The sequence below is a fragment of the Notothenia rossii genome (assembly GCF_949606895.1).
Source record: "Notothenia rossii genome assembly, chromosome: 9".
In the NCBI taxonomy this organism is placed as follows: Eukaryota; Metazoa; Chordata; class Actinopteri; order Perciformes; family Nototheniidae; genus Notothenia; species Notothenia rossii.
The window spans coordinates 25,584,216-25,603,823 of NC_136907.1; the positions used below are offsets into that span (position 1 = coordinate 25,584,216).

General features: G+C 39.5%; 1 protein-coding gene across 2 annotated transcripts in view; it reads left to right on the top strand.

The window, feature by feature from the left end:
• Nucleotides 1-9,806: 9,806 nt before the first annotated feature.
• Nucleotides 9,807-19,608, top strand: part of LOC307019159 (roundabout homolog 2-like) — a 100,412-nt gene continuing 90,610 nt past the window's right edge. For both annotated transcript variants that reach the window (XM_079649809.1, XM_079649810.1), the window contains exons 1-2: nt 9,807-10,285; nt 16,754-17,080. In XM_079649809.1, the coding sequence (XP_079505935.1) occupies nt 10,231-10,285; nt 16,754-17,080 (382 nt within the window). In that variant the 5' untranslated portion in view covers nt 9,807-10,230. The remainder of the gene's footprint in view (nt 10,286-16,753; nt 17,081-19,608) is intronic.

Consider the following 19,608-nt stretch of genomic DNA (forward strand, 5'->3'; position numbering starts at 1 on the left):
TTATTTCAAAAGAAGAACAATTTAACATAAACCTCTGGTTTTTACTGTAATTTACATTAACTACAGCAGAGGGAGCTGTCCTAATCAAGTGAGAAGAGAGGGCTGTAATCTACATCCACATTAAAAGTGACACTTGACCCGTCCCCTCGCTCCTCGCCCCCGCAATATAGGCGTAGTTCTGTTAAGATAAGATAATAGGATTGTTTGAAATTGTTTCGTTATGAATTTTTTTTTTTTTTTTTTTTCATTTTAATACAAATGTGCTGCGCCCCCATAGGTTGATGCGCCTTTAGCATTTGCCTATACTGCCAAGGGCCGGCCCTGGCCTCGTGTTTACATTAGCAAGCATCGCTAACACTCAGAGCTAACGCTGTACTGGAGAGAATATGTGTAAAAAAGTTGAATATAAAAAGGTACTCACCTTGTGGTAAACCCGCGAGAGAGAAAGTGTTTGAGCTCCATACTGTTTCAGAAATAATGCTTGATGTGGTCAGGAACATAAAATGGCATTTAATCACGGCAGCTTTTAGCTGAGTTTCTGCTGGTAGACAGCCTTCTCTACAGAGCTCACTGCTTGCATCTGGACGCTCCAAAGGGGTGTGGCCAGCAGCAGCTCCAAATGGGCGTGGCCAGCAGCAGCTCCAAAGGGGCGTGGCCAGCAGCAGTTCTGTAACATTTAAAGCTACGGACCCAGAATCAGCATTTAAGTAACAGGGCTGAAATAGAGGGGTATGAGTCATGCTAGGGTGATCTGTTTGGTATTTTGATTTGATGTTTTGTATAGATATAGCCCTATAATATATTGTCAGGGCCATCCCTCCCTACAGGCCGATCATGCAGACTGCGTGGGGCCTCACCTTGCGGAGCGGGCTCATCTTGTGGAGGGTGCCTCAACTGAGCCGAAAATGCGGCACACCTATGCGCTTATGCGGCGCAATTAGTGTGGTGCGGCACGGTTTCGGCGCTGCAAGGCTCCACTAGCAAACCCCCCCCCCCCGTCGACCCTCGCGAAACGCGAAACATCATATAACTTTGCGTGGGGCCTCATGTTGGCCAGGGACGGCCCTGTATATTGTTCAAATATAGTAACAATCAGGCAAACTTGCTAAAAATGTGGACTACACAATGGTTAAAATGTTATGGTAATTTGAAATAGGTCAAATGTCAGCATTTAGTTTGTTTCCAGTTGCAATTATCCTATTGTCTGGCGAAAGGAATCAATTACAGACATTCAGCGAGCATTAATAATAAGGCATGATTGGGGTTGCGGAACAGCTAAGCGAAACATCTTGTGGTCACAGCATGACACAGTCTTTCAACATGGTATATTTAAGTGAACTGTTCTGCTACTACCTTTGGATATCCCTTTGCAATAAAGCATAATCACCAAAAAAAGAAAATAAATAGGATGGAGGGTTTTGTGTTGGTGTTGGAGGTTTTTTTCTTAGCAAAAAATATTCCAAGTCCTTTTTCCCCTTCACATTGCTGATACAAAAATGATGTAGAGGTGACATCATTCATGCTGTCATGCCCTTACACCAACTGTCAGTTCTCCTTGTAATATTTGAACCCTGTATGTGATATTCCAATCAACCTTCCAGATCAGGATTTCAAACATTCAGTCTCCGAGTTGTTCTACAGGGATATGAATCATGATTTATATAAAACAATGATGCAGCTTTGTGATGATGAGTCATATATCATCCCCAGCTCTGTTGGAACTCCATCAATCTGTTTTGTTAAGACTGGTGCGATCAGAAATGACTTAGTTCAATGCTGTGGTGTTGCAAGTGCCTGAGTAATGTTAGGTTAGTGCACATGGAGGAGGCTTCATGTGAGCACAGGGCTGATGCTATTTGTCTCACAGACAGCACCACTGCACAACACAGTGTCATTGGCTGTGTAGTACACAGGAGTATTGAATTTCTTCACATAAACTGTGAGTCACCTAAGACAAGCTCTATCTTCAGGGGGAAAAATGACTCTAATGTTGTTATTTATCTATAGTTCTGTCAGGGCTTACAGTATCTTTGACACCAATATGCTATCTAAAAGCAACATTATGTCACTACTGAATTTTACATTGAAAAAGTGGCTTCAAAATCATTTTGATGCTACATTCTGACTTAATAATAGGGAGAAGGATGCCTCTGCCAGTCCCACTCACTGCCTGGATGCTGTTTTTGCACTTTGTAACTTGGAGATGTGTGCAATACTTTAAAGCACTAAATTGATCTTGGTGAAACTGGATCATATTTCACTGATAAATGTTTCCCCTATGATGTTCCTCAACTGCTCTGCCTTGAGTCTTGGAGGTCTACAGAGTTTCCTGACGGACAGAAATCTTTAGTAGTTGCTAAAGTAACCCTAGGTGCTGCTAACAGCAACTACTTTCCGCTAGTTGGCTGTTTAGCTTAGTTAACTCTACTTGTGTTGTTGTAATAGCTTGATGTTGTGCTTTTATCAATTAATTACACTTGATCATTTGTGATCATACAATAGCAGTATATAAGTGAATTGCCCTCTCAAACTGTACAGGCGCAAAATTGCAAATACCAAATCCGGCATTATGTTCTTTGAAAGGCTACCATGACATGAAAACCAAACATCACATTGCAGCTGCCAAAAGCAATCAGTTAGTATCTTGATAATCTAGTGAACCTGAGTAGGGTACAGTAGGTATGCCAGACTTTACCTTTAACAGTCATCTCCGCGGATAAACTTATTGTATTGCCACCTATTTGCTGTAATTCATCTTGACAATCTTAAGCATACATTTAAAAATAGCCTTGTAAAGTATAATTGAATTGCTTTAAAAATTATAACTGCAAATGCTCCATCAAACAAATGAAATACGATAATACGATAGACAAATACAATAAATATCATGCTCAACTTTGACAATTTTAACATAAAATTATCGCAGCTAAATGCCTGTCCAGAACATCAAATATTTGGAATGGTCAACCCACCCTTCAATTGTAAACTCAAGGTTGCAATCAAGTGACTGAGACCATAAACATTCAGTCACTTGCATTCACAATGTCATTCTTTCGGTCATTGACCAGAAACCCCATGACCATAGCTCAGGGACACACGGGAGACTGACCAGAGAACATAGAGTTGGAAGTGATGCGGAAAATCGGCAGCCAAACTCACTGTTACTCTTCCCTGCACTCCCTGACTCACCTGAACTCTATTGCTGGGATCATGAAGCATCCCATCATTTATCCAGGAGGGAACCGTTTCCTTAGAGATGGAGGTGCTGCCTGCCTGACTGTAGTGGAAAATGAATGTATTTTTCCTCACAGCAATGCAAATGTATGCGGCAAAAGTCTTCCAAAATCTAATCAGATCATCTTCTGTAGAGAAGTGCACGACAGGTTTCTAGGGGAACCTGTGGTGTACGTATTGGGTTTCTGGCATGTATTGTTCTTGAGTTATTATGTTATCACTGTGCCTAGGCAGATGCAAGAATGATGGCATAAAGTCCCACTCCACTGTAAAATGAGATACCGTTTTCATTAGATTTTGCTTTGCACTTCCTTTGATTTGAAATAAAGCGCTATATTTATTAATAAAACATATATATTTATCAGGGGTGCACTGTTAGAATGCAATGAGAAACACTGGCGGAAAACAGCTTTCTGCAATAATATTTAGATTATACACATTGTAATTGCCATTCTTAACTAATTATTATGTTATTCCACTGTGTCATGCTGATAGAGAGAACACATTTGCATTTTATTTGATGGTTTGATGGTTTGATGGTTGATGTGCTGATTTATTCAACATTATAACCTATTATATGATTACACAATGCTATATTAATTTGAAAATAACCACATACTTAATTGGATTGTAGATGTGTGAGCATCTTCTGTTGAATACATATCCTGATTCCCATTTAAAAAGATGCATATCTATACGTTTTATAGTGTCTATCATTTTAGGAATACTACAAAGAATGTAAGAATAAAGAGTTGCAACACTGATAAAACAATGATACATATGGCAAACAATTTGTCAGATAAGGTGCTGTACATATGTGTTGTATATTCAATGTTAGATTGTAAGAATAAAGAGTTGCAACACTGATAAAACAATGATACATATGGCAAACAATTTGTCAGAAAAGATGCTGTACATATGTGTTGTATATTCAATGTAGATTTTAATTATGGATATGTATGTAGGTCAAAATGAATGTTTTCTATTCATGATATCCAGGTTACTTTAAACTGCAAGTGACTCAAACCGCTCCGTCACTGCCAACCCTAATACTAACCATGTTGAGATAAAAGGAGCCAATTTAAAAATGAAACAGCCCTGTAGCCTGGTTGAAAATACCTCACTCTTTAGACATAATTCATAATGCTTTCACTTTTTTAGACTCAGTTTTTAACCTTATTTTTCTATTTCATTTTTAAAACCAGGGACCCGGTGCTGTTTTAGAAACATCTGACAAGATTAGGATCTGAGCGCTACATAACTCTCACCCTGCATGACTACCCGTTTAAGGCCCAGAAAGAGGCCATTTCTATGGAAATGCAATGTTTACACGCATGAAAGAAGTCCATTATCTGCCATTTTTAAAATGTTGAACAGTGCTTCGTTGGGTGTCTCGCGCAAATTGCTCTTATCATTTTCTTCCTTGTTTTTCAATTTTTTTCCCTGTGCTCATCCAGAGGAAAAACAAATGTTGTAAATGCCTTTGCGCCTGATTTAACAGAAGCCCTTTCTTCCTCCTACATGTCTATATCACTAGAGAGATACCTCGCTAGTGTCCCCGAAACTACCACTTCCACTTTACGAAGCTGAATGGGGCCTTTTTCACCTTGAAAGCATTTAGTTGGTAGGTTTGGGTCCTTCTCTCTCTACTCTAGCAAGGTGTGTCAGGAGTTCAATGGTGTTTTGTGAAGCGTGAAGGTATACAGAGGAAGCAATGTGTCCACTGTAAGAGAATAAAGTGATAGAAATGCATTGACAACACCACTCATCTCCAAGATAGAAAGCGGCCTCTCTTGAGAAGAGGCTTCTTCTGATGTCTAGCTTTGATTTCAAGAGTCCTCTACAGTTTCAGATTTGAAGAGCCATCTCAATCCATAAAAAACAAAGTACTTCTTCCTACATTAAATGTACCGCAGTCAAATTCATACTTTGAATTCAGTAGATGTTTATGATCCATATGAACTGTCCAGGCTAACCAAAACTGACTTCTGACTTTGAACACAAAGAGTTTCAAATGTATAGAAGCTAATTGTACTCATGAACGCCATCAGAGCATGATGATGTATCTAGTGAATTATCAGCTGACCATGCAATCTATAAAGTTTGTTTTTGCTGGCAGCAGCACCCAATCTGGATATTGTCATCTATCGGATATTGTGAGTAATTCAGCTGACTCTCTTGCACCAGTTCACCAGCCATGGGAGCAACTTGCTTTGTTTTTTTACTTTGTAAGGCTTTACAATACTGTTTTTTTCAACAGCTGCTTCTAGTATCCTGGGTCATTTTGATGATGACATTTAACTGGAATCTCAAATTCAGACCCAGATCTTGCCGTAACTGGAGGTACAGTAGAAAGCTGGGTGCCAATGGCTTTGTTTCGTTGCTCGTTTCGTCCCAGCCAACACCAACACAAGGAGTGATATACGGTCATATACTTTATGCTATTTTGGGAGTGACTGGCAATATATCTTTGCTGGTTAAGCTTCTGTGACTTGTTGTGTGGGACTGTTCAAGCAGGAAATCCCCCACAGGATTTCGCTTCCCGGAACATTCAGTTGGACCTTTCCCACTTTCACTGCCAGCTTGCACTGTCTCTCTTTCCTCAGCCCTTCCTACCCCATGTTGTATTCAAAAGGAATCACAGTTTCCCTGACAGCTATGAAAACACCCCCACACATTATCCTAATAACGTATGGAACTCAGCCAAATCTGAACAATAGGGGAAGACATAAACTAACTTCAGCTTCAAAAGGACCAAGACACTGCAACTGACGGGTTTGACAATGCATTATAACATAACTGATATCTTATGGACCAATTAACAATTCAATACAGTTTAAGGTTATTTATTACATTGAGCCATTTAAGAGGTATAACTCAGTAAATACGTACGTAAATACGTAAATGTCCCCTCTGTGGGACTAATAAAGGTATTCTGATTCTGATTCTGAGTTATCTGCAATCCAAAAGACTGAGCTGAAACCTCAATGGGATTTGTAATACTAAAGAAAATGTGGTTAACTGGTTTCATTTTTTTGTATTTGCTTAATGGAACATACACAGTGGAACAATATATTCCTTCATATTGTAATTGTCTTTCTTTATTAAACAATATATTGGAATACAATAAGGGTAAAGGTGTGCAGGTAAACTTAAAAAGCAGAGTTAGGGTTAGCAAAAAAAGGCCATGGTAGTTGAACAACATCTACAGTATGGTCTTTGCTTGTGTTATGCTGTATGAGAAGAAAAATGGTCTAGAAAGATGAAAATGTCACGCTTCTGTTACAGTTTACACATTGTAAATTAAAGTGCTATCAGCTTCAACTCAGTCTTGTTCAGCACTTTTTAAAGCAAAAAGCTGAACACATTCAGTTATTAGGTTTGGAAATAAGCCCAACCACCACACCAGTGTTCAAATATGTTGATGCTGCAATTTAAAATGCTGTGTGATACAGTTCAGCTATGACAAAAAAAATACAGTCCACTGCGCCTTTTCTTTCCCATTTCTAGTTGCATCAAATGAAAATATTCATTGGTGTATATTTCAAGCATGGTTTGAGGCTTCCACCGGACTGAACACCACGTTAGATGGAGCTGTGTCACTTGTACACAGGTTTTGGCTTTGTGGTCAGGACACATGTCTACTCTGTCGACTCTCACTAAGGCTGAGCTTGCCTGGTGTTGAACACACTGTCACACACACCATCTGTTACCTCCTACACTCCTGGCTTGGACAAACACGCTTATGAGTAGGTAATGGTGCGGACAAAACTCGTGACCTTGACACTGTCTCCTGTGTGTGATCAACAGAGAGGGAGGTAGATTGATGAGAGTTGCTAGCCCTTTTGATTTTGGTCTGTGTGAGAAAGACGGTGCAGTTCCACGTTGCCTGGAAACATGTCCGTCTCAGTGTGTGATTTCTCTGCCTCTCTTATCTCATTCAACTTCAAAGATAAACATCAAATCACCTCTTCTCTTGTTATGACCTTATGATAGACAGAAAAGCCAGTACGCAACAACTTACAGCAATTGCAATTTTCTCCTGGATTTCCTCATTTGAATGCTTTTTTTCAATCTACTCACCATATATACATTTAGATGCAGGTGCTTTTCCCGGATACATTATAGCTATTTTCCAAGAAGGTTAATGTGTGTCTTCCCGCCAGTAAGACTGGCCTTGCCAAAGATGATCGGCATCTTTAAGTATACAGTAATGCAATATCTTTAATGTACAGTATGGTTTTTATTCAGATCATAATGATTTACAAAAAAAAAGTAAAGCAGAAAGGATGTAAAGTGTAATTACAAATACATCTCGTAAATTATTTGCCTATTTTACTTTATGAGAAATAGCAGGATGGCTCAAAATTGAATGGCAGCCTAAACAACATGATGATATAATCAGCTCTTTTGGCATTAAGCTAAACATGGACTTGCCTGACAGATGTATCTAAATCCCATGCATGTTAATACTTTATTTTAAAGTCTCTCCTTTGTGTTAGAGTAGGTGCAGTCTGTGTTGCATACTGTCCAAGCAATAACTGATATATGAGTTTCACTGATAGCATGTGCTTGAGCTTACACAGTACGCTCATTAATCATCCCATTTTATCAGTGTCTAGACGGAACATTTTAATATCTCTTGCATTAAGACCCTGAAATGCCATTTTGGCTTTAGCTCCATTGCAGTCTTCCGCTATGTCAATTACTTAATCCCAATTCTCTGTGGGCAAGAGGTAGGAGATTGATATCAACATTTTTTTCAACCGTAAGTGCTTATGATGAATAGCAGCGTCAGTGTGCATGAAGTCATTTGGTACAATTAGCACTTGTTCTTGAAGTTTCCTTCCTACATCATTAAAGTTCACCTTGATGGATTTTGTGAGGTTATTAATTTCTTCAAAAGCCTATTTATTATCTCCTTGCACTTTTGAGAGACAGGACGTGCAAAGGGTTAAGGTCAACCTTTCAATAAAAACAGTCAGTGACAATTCACATCAATCCTCCACTGCATTGTCCAGGAATACAAGGACACATTTTTATTTTTAAATATGCCAATTAAATATCCCAGCACTTCTTTAAGGGCTTGTTTAATTGGAGTGTAATCAAAAAGCTATTGAGAGGCGGGAGGTGTTCACAACACCATGACTTGAGCTGAGGTGCCATGAGAACAATCTCACCGGCACTTTCTATAGAAAATATTATTCTCTGATGTTTGAGATCGATCCAATTAAAATGATTGTGTGCAGCCCCCTTCATTCAGACCCGATTTAGCCATCGCCCACAAATTACTATTCAATCTGCCGCTCTAAACACAATGCCAAAAATGGTTTAATTTCACGCTCTGGATCAATAACACCTGAAACAGCCCATTTCACCCTCGTCTCACGGCAAGGAGCTGCATTTATAATGCTATTGAAAATATTGAGCGGTATTGACCACGGGGCAGGATAAGCACCTTGGGCAGTGGGTGGGATGAAGTGCCATTTCTTTACAGCCTTCATACCTTTTGTAGAAGCTGTTCCAACCATGAACATGAAAAGAAAATGCTACCTGGTAAATCTGGGAGGCAATATTTGAAATATTTCACTTGACACATTGTGGGACACAGGGGTAAGTTAATAGGAGGAGAAAGTCACGATATAATAAAACTGAAATAATGCATCAAATATATGAGATCAAATATGCCAGACAGTGGAGGCGTGTGTTTGTTGATCAAACAAAATGGCTCCAGTAAGGAAACTGTATTAAGTTACAGTTGCATTCCATCACATTACCTTTTTTTTATCGGATTAGCTTGATTTACTGGATGTGTAAAAGTGAACCTGAGAGACTTTATAGGACAGTTTGCATAGGGCTGCAGCTAAGAATTATTTTCATTATTAATTATTCTGCCAATAATTTTCTCAATCATGCAAAGGAGCTCTATTATGCTTTTTGATGATTTCCCTTTCCTGTAGTGTGTTTTTGTGCATGTAAATGGTCTGCAAAGGTTATCATCCCGAGGTCCATACACTCAGAAAGGAGTCAAATGTGATACACTCATCACATAATTGAGGTTTTACCCCATAAGCAACAGTACACGGTATTTATTTGTATTCAGTTGATACAGTGTTGCAACCATACTCCAAATGCTAATATAAACAGAATGTAAGGAAGAGATGAAAAGAAAACCAAAATGTATGTATAAGAAAAGGACCCTTAATCTGTTTTGTTATGGACAGCTATACAATTAAATACGAATTATGAATAAAAGCTCCACCAAAGGCAATGTAATGTAAAGTAATCTAATCTAATCTTACCAAGAAATAATTGAAAGTAAGAAAAAAAACATGACTAACAAAATGGCCATACTTGCAGTTTAATATACATTGATCTTGGTGCACGTGTGAAATTGCCTCCCAGAAAAAAAAGAAAGAAAATAAACACTAATGAGTGCCATTACAAGCATCTAATTGTCCAGAACGCAAAGTGCTGCTGAGTTTTGCATCTATTGTGTATATTATATCCGCCTGTTAGTTTCTCCCAGGGCAGCGGAGTGGAGAGGAGGGGCTGCTGCGCTGTGCTGCACCGAGCAGCTTCTCACCTCTGACTGCAACCCATCTCCACCTTCCTATCTCTCCACTTGTCCCGCGTAAGGATGGATGCGTTTTCCCGCGGCCGGTGTGACCCGGTAAAGTGTAAGAAGAACACGGTCGGTGGTGGAAACCGTCAGTAACTGGAGTGTCTTTGCGCGTCGGTGATGTGTTTTCTTTTTTACAATTGTTGACTGCAGACATTTCCGACTCGCCGTTCTCTGGTGCGCTCTTGGAGAGGAAGAATGGGCATGTGAATGATCTCCTTCAGCGGCTCGAATAACCGATTCGGTTCTTCTTAGTTCACTAACTTGAGTAAATTGTCTCAAAGTCACACGCGTGGAGACAGGATTCATTGATTGTTCGTTTTCGCTTGAGGAGGAATTCATGCATCGATAGCCAACGGGGCCAATATGCCAGAATGGGTCCTCTACAGTATTTATTTCTCTGCGGACTTCTGTACACCCAAACCGACGGTAAGTTGATGACTTGACTTACTACTAAATATCACAATGATGTTTCCTCTCACATTTAGCTTAAGCTGCAACCTGAGCGTGTTGGACTCACTTGTCAGTACAATGCATGGAGCAGATGCAGAATGTGTTATCCTGAAGTACAGTGCATTTGTTTCTCCTCTTAAACTCGTTTTACAAATCTATAAATGCAGCAAGAAAATGCACCATATCTTATGTGGTTTATTCAGCCTGGGTGTAAGATATTGTGCCAGACCGACTGCTAAATGGCTAGACGAAAGTTGTTTATTTATTTATAAGGGCTGCTCTAAATGAACACATTTTTTACTGCACGATCTTTGGCAGCTTTTTAATTGTATTTCAGAAAGATTGGTCGTTTGAAGTGTGCAAGCAAACACCAAACCTTTTGTTTTCTAAAAAAAGGCTTTAGTTAAGTTAATTGTAATATATTCACCTCCTTAGATCTCATTACCTGGTTGTCTTGTGCTGGTAGAGTAAGGCTGCCCTCGATTTAGGAAATTATTCAGTGATTAAAACTCATGCGATTGTAAAACTGGTTTTCTCCTTAAAGATTGTTGTAAAAGCACCACTTTGAACCTTTTTTGTGTTGATTTGTTCAGAAGTCTATATAAAACAAGTCATTCTGCAAAAAAAATCACTAAAAACGAATCCCAAAACGACCAATTCATCGACTAGGAGGTGGCAGCCTTTTGCAAAGTCCCTTAAAAAGGTGTTGCAAACAGTTATCTCACTGTGCTCACCGTTTGCTGAAATGGACCTATCTTGGGTCATATTCTTGGTGGCCTATACAGTATAATGTGAAAGGTTGCTCTGGCAGATGATGGAGCTATCCTATAGCTGAAAAGACTAATGTGCCATAGAATAGAGAAGATGCTTACTCATACTGTTTGTCTACCACTGACCTGTAACTGCAGCTGCACCTAAGAGATATATCTAAGCTTTTGGACAGGAAGTGTCCTTATCATGGAAGTGGTTTTTGTACCACTTTACCCCCTGTAGTAACATTAATCTGTGTCAGTGGAGTAAATTAAGTGCAGGTGTAGATATGGGTGGTTCCAGGACAGTGGAGGTGCTGTGTTGTCAGTTTATGCGGTACAGCACATTGGTGAAATCTGAAGCAAAACAACAGAAATGGCTGAGCAATTAATCCCAGAGTATTTTTGTGAAGCTTATAGTAATCCAATTTTTGTTGACAATTTCAGGAGTGTTAATAGAAGTCTTTCATCATGGAGGCTTGACTTTGTATGGATTCTGAAAGTTCGTTAATCACTTTTAATCGCTACAGTAATTCTCAATGCAGAAATTGTAGAAATACTATTTTCAGCCTATATCAAATAGAGAGATTTTCTCTGTTTAAAAATCACATTCAACTGAATTTGTATTGGTTTGGAGTGACAAAGCAGCACTTCTTCAAACCTTAGGCTTGCACATTATTATTCACAATTTTTAGATAAAACAATAATGGATCAATGTAGAAAACAATTGGCAGTTTAATGGACAATGTGAGTGTTAGTTGCAGTACAAGCTGAAAGGTGTTTATAATATTTTAACCACCCTATTAACATCTAGCAGATATAGCACACGAATAAATCACAGGGTGTTAAAAGTAATCAATTCTGCAGATATGTCCTATAAACTGTGTGCATTTCAGCTTCGGGATTTAGTAGCTCCATTTTAAACATTTGTGAGAAGGAGAAAACTGTTGGTATCTTACTGACTATGCCTGTGGCAGTACTGTAGGTATTCCATGAGATTAGGTAGTTTGAGTTTGCAGTCTTTCTGTGCACAAAAAAATCTATAATGCACACAGTGTGCTCATTTTCACTGTTTGTGTCCGTCTCTGTGAGCCTTTTATAGATATAACTGATTTTGAATTTGCAGTGCTCTGACTGACTTTGTGGTTATGACATGTCAAACTTAATTTTAAATGATAAAAAGCCTGAAAGACAGGTTCTCTTTATTTGGCAATCACATGAATCTCTAGGTTATTAAAGGCAAAATTGAGTTCCTCTACTGGTAGACAGCTGTCACCTCAAAGTGACTTTTATTAGAGTGGTCCCTGCTTACAAGCCCAGACATGCTCCTGAACAGCTTTTTCTGCCAGACCAGGGTTGCGTTCGGATAGATTAAAAATCAGCTCCTAAATTCTAACCCTATCTCCTATTCCTTGACCTCTGAGTGAAACGTCACGGGGTTAAGGGATAGTGGATAGGAGAATTCCAAAGGACTTAGGAGAAGAGACCGCGGTACTTTAGAGAATCCGAATGCACTTTCACTATCTGACGTGTTTATGATGCGCCAGCGGACGTCATTGTGTGCGTCTGCTGCTGTGGGGAAACTATGGAAACTACAGCTTTCTATACAGCGGACTACAACATGGATGTTTAATAAGAACGACGGACTCATCTAGAGACTCTGCACCGTGCTCTCATGCTTTTGCTTTATGCTTTATGAACAACAGAGAAACATATTCTTCATGACCAAAGTTGGAATTGAAATAAAAAAGTGAAACTTATGCTCGTCACCCTCTCCCTCCGGTCCACATTAATACAAATGATCCCAATACGTATGATTGTATGAACTATGAAAAGATCTTAAAATCAATACAAATGTATTTATTATAAACATTAGTCTTTAACACCTATCACTGTGTATACTGTATCACCATTCAAACATATTTTAAAAGTTGAACAAACTCCACACAGCTCAGTGAAATGTTGACTTTATTTGATCATTTCAGTAAAAACTAACGTTCATATTTCTCTTTTTGATTATAATACTGATGAACGTTCAAAACAAAGCACTTTGGCAACTTACCACATACGTTTTAAAATGCTTAATAAGCACCGTAACTTTCATGATATAATTTCTCCATCATAATCGTTTGTGTCCGTGAATGGCCGACTGTTGTGTGACGTCAAACGCTGCGGCTGCAAGGCATTGTGGGGCAGCATTTTCTCCTCTCTTTTCGGTAAGGGAGGTCCAGTGTTTCCTAAGCTAAAGGAGGTTATAAAGGAAGTTTGAAACCTCCTTTCCTATCATTCTAGAGAATTCGAACGGCACTTATCATGGCTGCCACTGAGGGACTTCCAGGTCATTTCACTCGGTTAGGAAGGTTCCTAAGCTAAATGGACTATTGGAACGCAACCCTTGAGTTTCAGCTTCAGCACCAAGGACAGATCCCCGTAAACGGCCCTACTGGTGGAAAGAGGAAGCCCTGCAGTACACAAAGCTTGATGCTTCACAGCTTAAAGCCGCTTTAACATGACCAGCAGTAAGACGGCTCTGCGCTGACGTTGCTGCTTTCGTCATTTGATAGAGAGCGGTGTGACATCTTCTGTTGCACAAGCAGCTAATCAGATTGCGACTTTATAAAGCGGCACAAGCTAAGAGGGGAGGTAACAGCTGAAACAAAACTAACTAGCAAAGTTTTCAGTCCTACCTGAGCAGTGAGCAAATCACTTATCACGTGAATCCATCTTGAGGCAGTCTTAGGATAAAACTGAGTATGCACGATGACATCGACACGTCTGTATCGGCAGAACATTTATTAAAATTAAACATCCTCATCGTCCTTAGATATCACAGGCCAAAATGTTACGATATGTAACGACATTGTATGTTATGTCCGCATCACAATAAAAGTATGCATTATTCCATTATTACCATTGTGTTGTGTTCGAAAGCTGTTACTGTTCATGGTGTTCGAGGGGTCAATTTTGACCCAAAACACACAAAAAGAATGACTATCATCCAATATTGTTTCAATTAAATCATAACTAACTTATTATGTATTCATAACCGTATAATCCAGTTGTCATTTTATTTTATGGCCCCAAAACACATTACACCACATATTGCCCACGTGCATATGTGTGTTCAGGTTCAAGTGTACATATTCTTTGAGAAAGGTAGAGTTCCCGTGGGGGGATGGGGTCAGAGGGATGGGAGACCAGGTGCATGTTGCAAAAAGTATTGTTACAGTGGATGAAGGGGGTGGGGAGGGGTGTCTAAAGTCAAAGATGAATCTTTATTGGGCCAAATTTGAACCCGAGTCACCCACAATAACTCTGCCCGAACACCGAATTATACACTTTTTTTTTAGAGACCTTCAGACTTGGCTAAAATTGTCAAAATCAGTTTTGTTGTGTTTATATAGCTGTTGTGGAGGATATCATGAAGCCTTGTTCCGATACAAAAAACTAGAGCGTAGTTATTATATAATTTTAACTTGAAACGGGTCACGGGAAACCCGAACACAATATAAGGGTTTAAAGAGGGGGGGAAATGTGCTCGTAAATCCATCTCTGCATCAGCAATGGACCAACATGAGTTGGAAAATATCGTAAACAATCCAATATTCTCTATCCGTACCTAAAGGATAAACCAGATTTTGGCGACTTTACATAATGAAGTTTTTTTTTCAAGTTTTTACTACATTCATGTTAAGCAGCTGTCAATGCGAAGATATTCAACTCCTATAAAGCCAACCAAAGGAGCCACATCGAAAAAACAAATATCCATATATTCATTTCCAACCCATACTGGTTCATATTCAGGGTCACGGGGTGCTGGAGAATGCATTGAGCAAACCCCCTGGATGGCCGGCCTGTCTATCACAGGCCAGACAGACTGACAGGACCTTCTTCCTGTTATCTGACACCAACCACTGAGTTAGAGCCACAACTTATATCACCTAATTCCAATTCTGTTGTCAGACAGCACAAGTCTAACTGTGCATTAGCCACAGTGGTGACTGCGTAATGGGACAACCAATTAGGAGATTTATAAGTATTTTTCGCGGCCTGGGTTTGTTTGTGGATCCACATAAACGTTACTTACTCAAGAAATAGTTTTTTTTTAAAAGTACGTTCAAAAACATAATGTATCCTTACTGTTTCGTGTTTTGGCGCCAGCTAATGGAATGCTCTTAACAATATAGACAGTCACATCCATTTTACTCTCATTTATTGCTTTATTTCTGTTGCTGTGGTAGAAGCCATCCATCACGGTGGCCTCTGCAATGTCTATGATTTGTCACCATCAAAGGCAAATAGACAAGAGACCATGTAACATCATTTTCATTTATTTTTATTTTATTTATTTATTTGCCGTATGACAGACCAAAAGGTCTCTTTAAACGCCTCAACAATACTTCTCTAGGTTTGCTATTGCATGCACATAATGCAAAACAGACAACCTTTCACCATGTGCTCATCAACCATGAAACAGAAGAGAGCTTTGTGACTGTAAATAAACGCAGTGCCTCTTCTCCAACCCTAACCCTAACCCTTACCAAAGGTAGAATTAAAAAGAGTGCATCAAAAGTGTTCACACGGCTGAATAAATGAAACATATTATGTTAACCGTGCACATCAATGATGATGTTTGTCCTAATGAGGAAAGTAAGAATCATGCTCAAGAATTTACTATCAAACAGCTGGGTTAGAATCTAAATAACACACATGGTAATATCACAGTGTAGCCTTTAAGGAAGAAAAAGTAAAGGGAATTCTATGTAGCAGTTGCTTTTCCACACCTACTGAGACAACATGTGATGATGTCAGTGTTTGATGGAACGTGTTAATGAAAAAGCTAATGAGATGTAATGACTCCTCAGCTCCTGTCTGTGGAAGTAAATATGGGCGCCTGAGTGTAGTAACACGGCGCGTGCTGCAGCCAGTAAGAACCCTCCACTAATCAACTTCCCTTCTAACGACCAAAATCAAATTATACTTAATTTTAGTCCAGCCAATCACATCGGGCACACTCTCAAAATGTGTGTGCATAATGTTTCCTGTTTAAAAAGCATTGGAGAACTGTTTGTGAGAGCAAAGAACGATATATAAACCCTTTATTATTAGTGCCTATTACCAGATATACAGCTAAGGCTGGAACTAGTAATTAAATTAACTTTTGTCAATCAAATGTCAGATATTGTGAAAAAATGATCAAGTATCTATTTCAAAATCCAAGGTGATGTCATTATGTTTTCTTATTTTCCAGTCCTAAACCACAGGACGTTCAATTTAATGTGATACAAACAGATAAAAGTAAGAAAATTGGTACATTTGAGAGGAAAAAACGCATTTTCTGACATATGTGCATGAAAAATTACTTTTACCATCAACATTTTATCATATTCCCGAATATTCTTCTGTTGATCAACTAATGAACGAGTCATCTAATCGTTGCAGCTTTAGATACTGTATGATTAAAAATGTCTGTCTGTTATTTATTCGTAATTGGCCTGGTAATATACAACCCCCCTGTTTTTATTTTGGGGATAGGTGCACTCTGTTTGGCCATCCTAAATAAAAGAAACCTATCTTTTCCCAAACATACTGCTGTTGAGGTTGAAGCGGAATTAAAATGCATTATTTATGCCTAAGTATTTATTTTGGCAATTGTTTTAATGGAACTTTTTACTCTCCCGCTTCTCCTCTCTAGGATCTCGTAGTCGCCAGGAAGACTTCCCTCCCCGCATTGTGGAGCACCCATCTGACCTCATTGTGTCCAAAGGGGAACCAGCCACTCTCAACTGTAAGGCCGAGGGCCGCCCGACCCCCACGGTGGAATGGTACAAAGACGGCGAGCGCGTTGAGACGGACCGCGACAACCCCCGCTCCCACCGCATGCTGCTGCCCAGCGGCTCCCTCTTCTTCCTGCGTATCATCCACGGGCGACGGAGCAAGCCCGACGACGGCAGCTACGTGTGCGTGGCCCGAAACTATCTGGGAGAGGCCGTAAGCCGGAACGCATCTCTTGAAGTAGCATGTAAGTTCCTATCAAAACTCTCTGGGCGCATAGGTACTAACCTTGGGAAGGAAATCTCCATGTTGCATGACGATATAAATGAAATTGTTGTGCTGTACTGTATGTATTGAAGCTGGTAACCTTTTGGGGGCATATCAAAAGTTAAATTAAGCATAACATTTCGGTGGCTGTTGTGCCGAGAGATCCATACAATATGTCATCTCCCATAATATCAGCAACGTCACCTTTCCACCCAGTGTGTGTGCGCTCAGCCGTGTGGATAACACGTTGCGCTTATGTGTGTGAATATGTTTTCAGACTGCTAGTGAGACCTGTTTGGATGACCTGTTTGGGTAATGTATGGGCAAGAGCTGTGAATGGCTCCGGGGGTCGGGAGAGAGAAACGGGGGCAGGATTTTAACCTAGCTGACTCCCGCTCACTGTTTGGGTTTGGAAACATGGAGCCTGCTCCCAGCCAGCTCGCTCCCTGTGTGGGAGAAAAGCGCTCTGGGCTATTCACATTTCCATTATGTGCTAAACTGAGCTGATTTCTTGCCATGAACAACATGCACACACGCTCAGACGCACACACACATAGATATGCACGCTCGCATAAACACCCACACCGTCTCTCCGTTTCTCACTTGTAGGAAGTAGGGAATTCCAGTGTATTTGCAATTTGTTTATTCCCCAAAAAATTCACCCGCCCTGTTATTTCTTTATACAGTACATGTCCATTTTGAATTGTAAAATATGAGGGTTGTTTGACCTAATGGCTCGACTATGATGTTTTTCCTGGAGTGCATCAACCACTTTCTGTGTTTGGCTTTATGGGGAAATGGGAAGAAGGAGAAAATGGAGATAAGAGCCTGTGGGGACAACGTCGAGGCATTATCTGAGACCTCAGTGTCGTTTTGTGCACCACATGCTCTCTTTGTCTTACTGCCTTCTCCACATTAGAAACTTGCATTCCTATTGTCTTTTGTATTGTGCTGTATCCTCTCATTTCTCGCAAATCAATAGATCCGTCCTGGAAATAAAATAAATGTGTGTGTGTAACGATTCAGCATTGGCTTTTACAGATCAAACGGAACACTGTGGTGTTTGATATTCTAGTTGATTACTCTCCATTCCTAAAGCTTTACTATAACAGTATCCCTGTCTCACTGTATCAGAATTTACACCGCACTATATGTCACATTTACATTGCACAGCACAGTCGTATCTTAAGATAGTGACTGACTCCCTCTCTCATAAAGAAACCACAGACCCAAAACTGTCTTTATGGTGTCAAGAGACAAATGTTATAGCCGCTCGGCTGATTCCCTTGACTGAATAGAGGCCGACTTTATGAACACAATGACTGTGTCAGAGTGATTTTCTGGGGGTTTTCTGCTCCTCCTTTAAATACAATAAAGCTCATTTATATTTCCACGGCCATTATGAATTCATTTTCCCAGCTAATTGTTGCATTGGTTGTATATGTAGGAGCTGCACTTATTATTAGGTTTTTTTTTCTATTGTTGAACGAGAGGTATGCCAGTAACAGCAGCAAACAAATACCATCACACACACAGAGGCTGAATGTACATTCCAAGAGTATGTTTTTCAGTTTCACTCCACGTGAGCTTTCACATAAGTATTGAATGGTGTATTGCAGACATATTGACTTGTTCCTAGAGCCTTGTTTAGATCTGTTTTTGCTGTATTAATTGAAACAGTTCCATGTTGGAGTGTGGGGGCGGTGTGAGGGATTAGTGTTTGCACAATGGAGTGCACGTGATACTTCAATAAGTCTCCTGGCTGCTATATGACCAACCATAGGAGCTAAACAACCCATTTCCAATATATGTTGAATGTCAAGCAATGCTTTTTTATTCTGTGGGATTTGAAATTGCCTGATTGTGAGGTACTCTTTAAAGATAAGACAGCAACAAAATGGCGATAGAATAAAGATAAATAAGGTAAAAGAAAAATAATAAGCCCGTATTATGTAGGTCCTACTGAATATGAGAATCCTTGCTCAGAATACCAACAACAAATCTATTTATTTTTACAAAATCTACTCGATAAAAAGATGATTATTTACATTAAAACTATTCATTTTTCGAGTACAAGTTTTCCAAAATGTTATGCTTGATTATACAAATGAGGAGTTACAGTATCTGATGCTCAATTAAGAGAATGTAAGATAAATCTACAGAAGCAAATACATATTTTTGTTAAATTCAACAAAAACAGGTTTTCTTTTCAGTATAGTGCAACAGAAGACATGCTATGAAAGCAAACTCTTGAGCAGTGCATGTTTTGTTTTTCCTGTTGTGTCTCGCCTTGAATCCCAATGTCTCTATATAAATATATATCTTGACTTTCACTTCCTAGTTTCAGAAGGTATCCGGATGTCTTGCTCACAGCTTCACCCACAAATAACGTTATTTCAGTCTTGTTCTCCTCTCTCAATAACGGCCACGAACGTATTTTGTCCTAAGCTGTCTCCTTTTGTGTAGACAATGTCAATAGTCTGTTTTTTCTGGTGTTCTCTTACATAA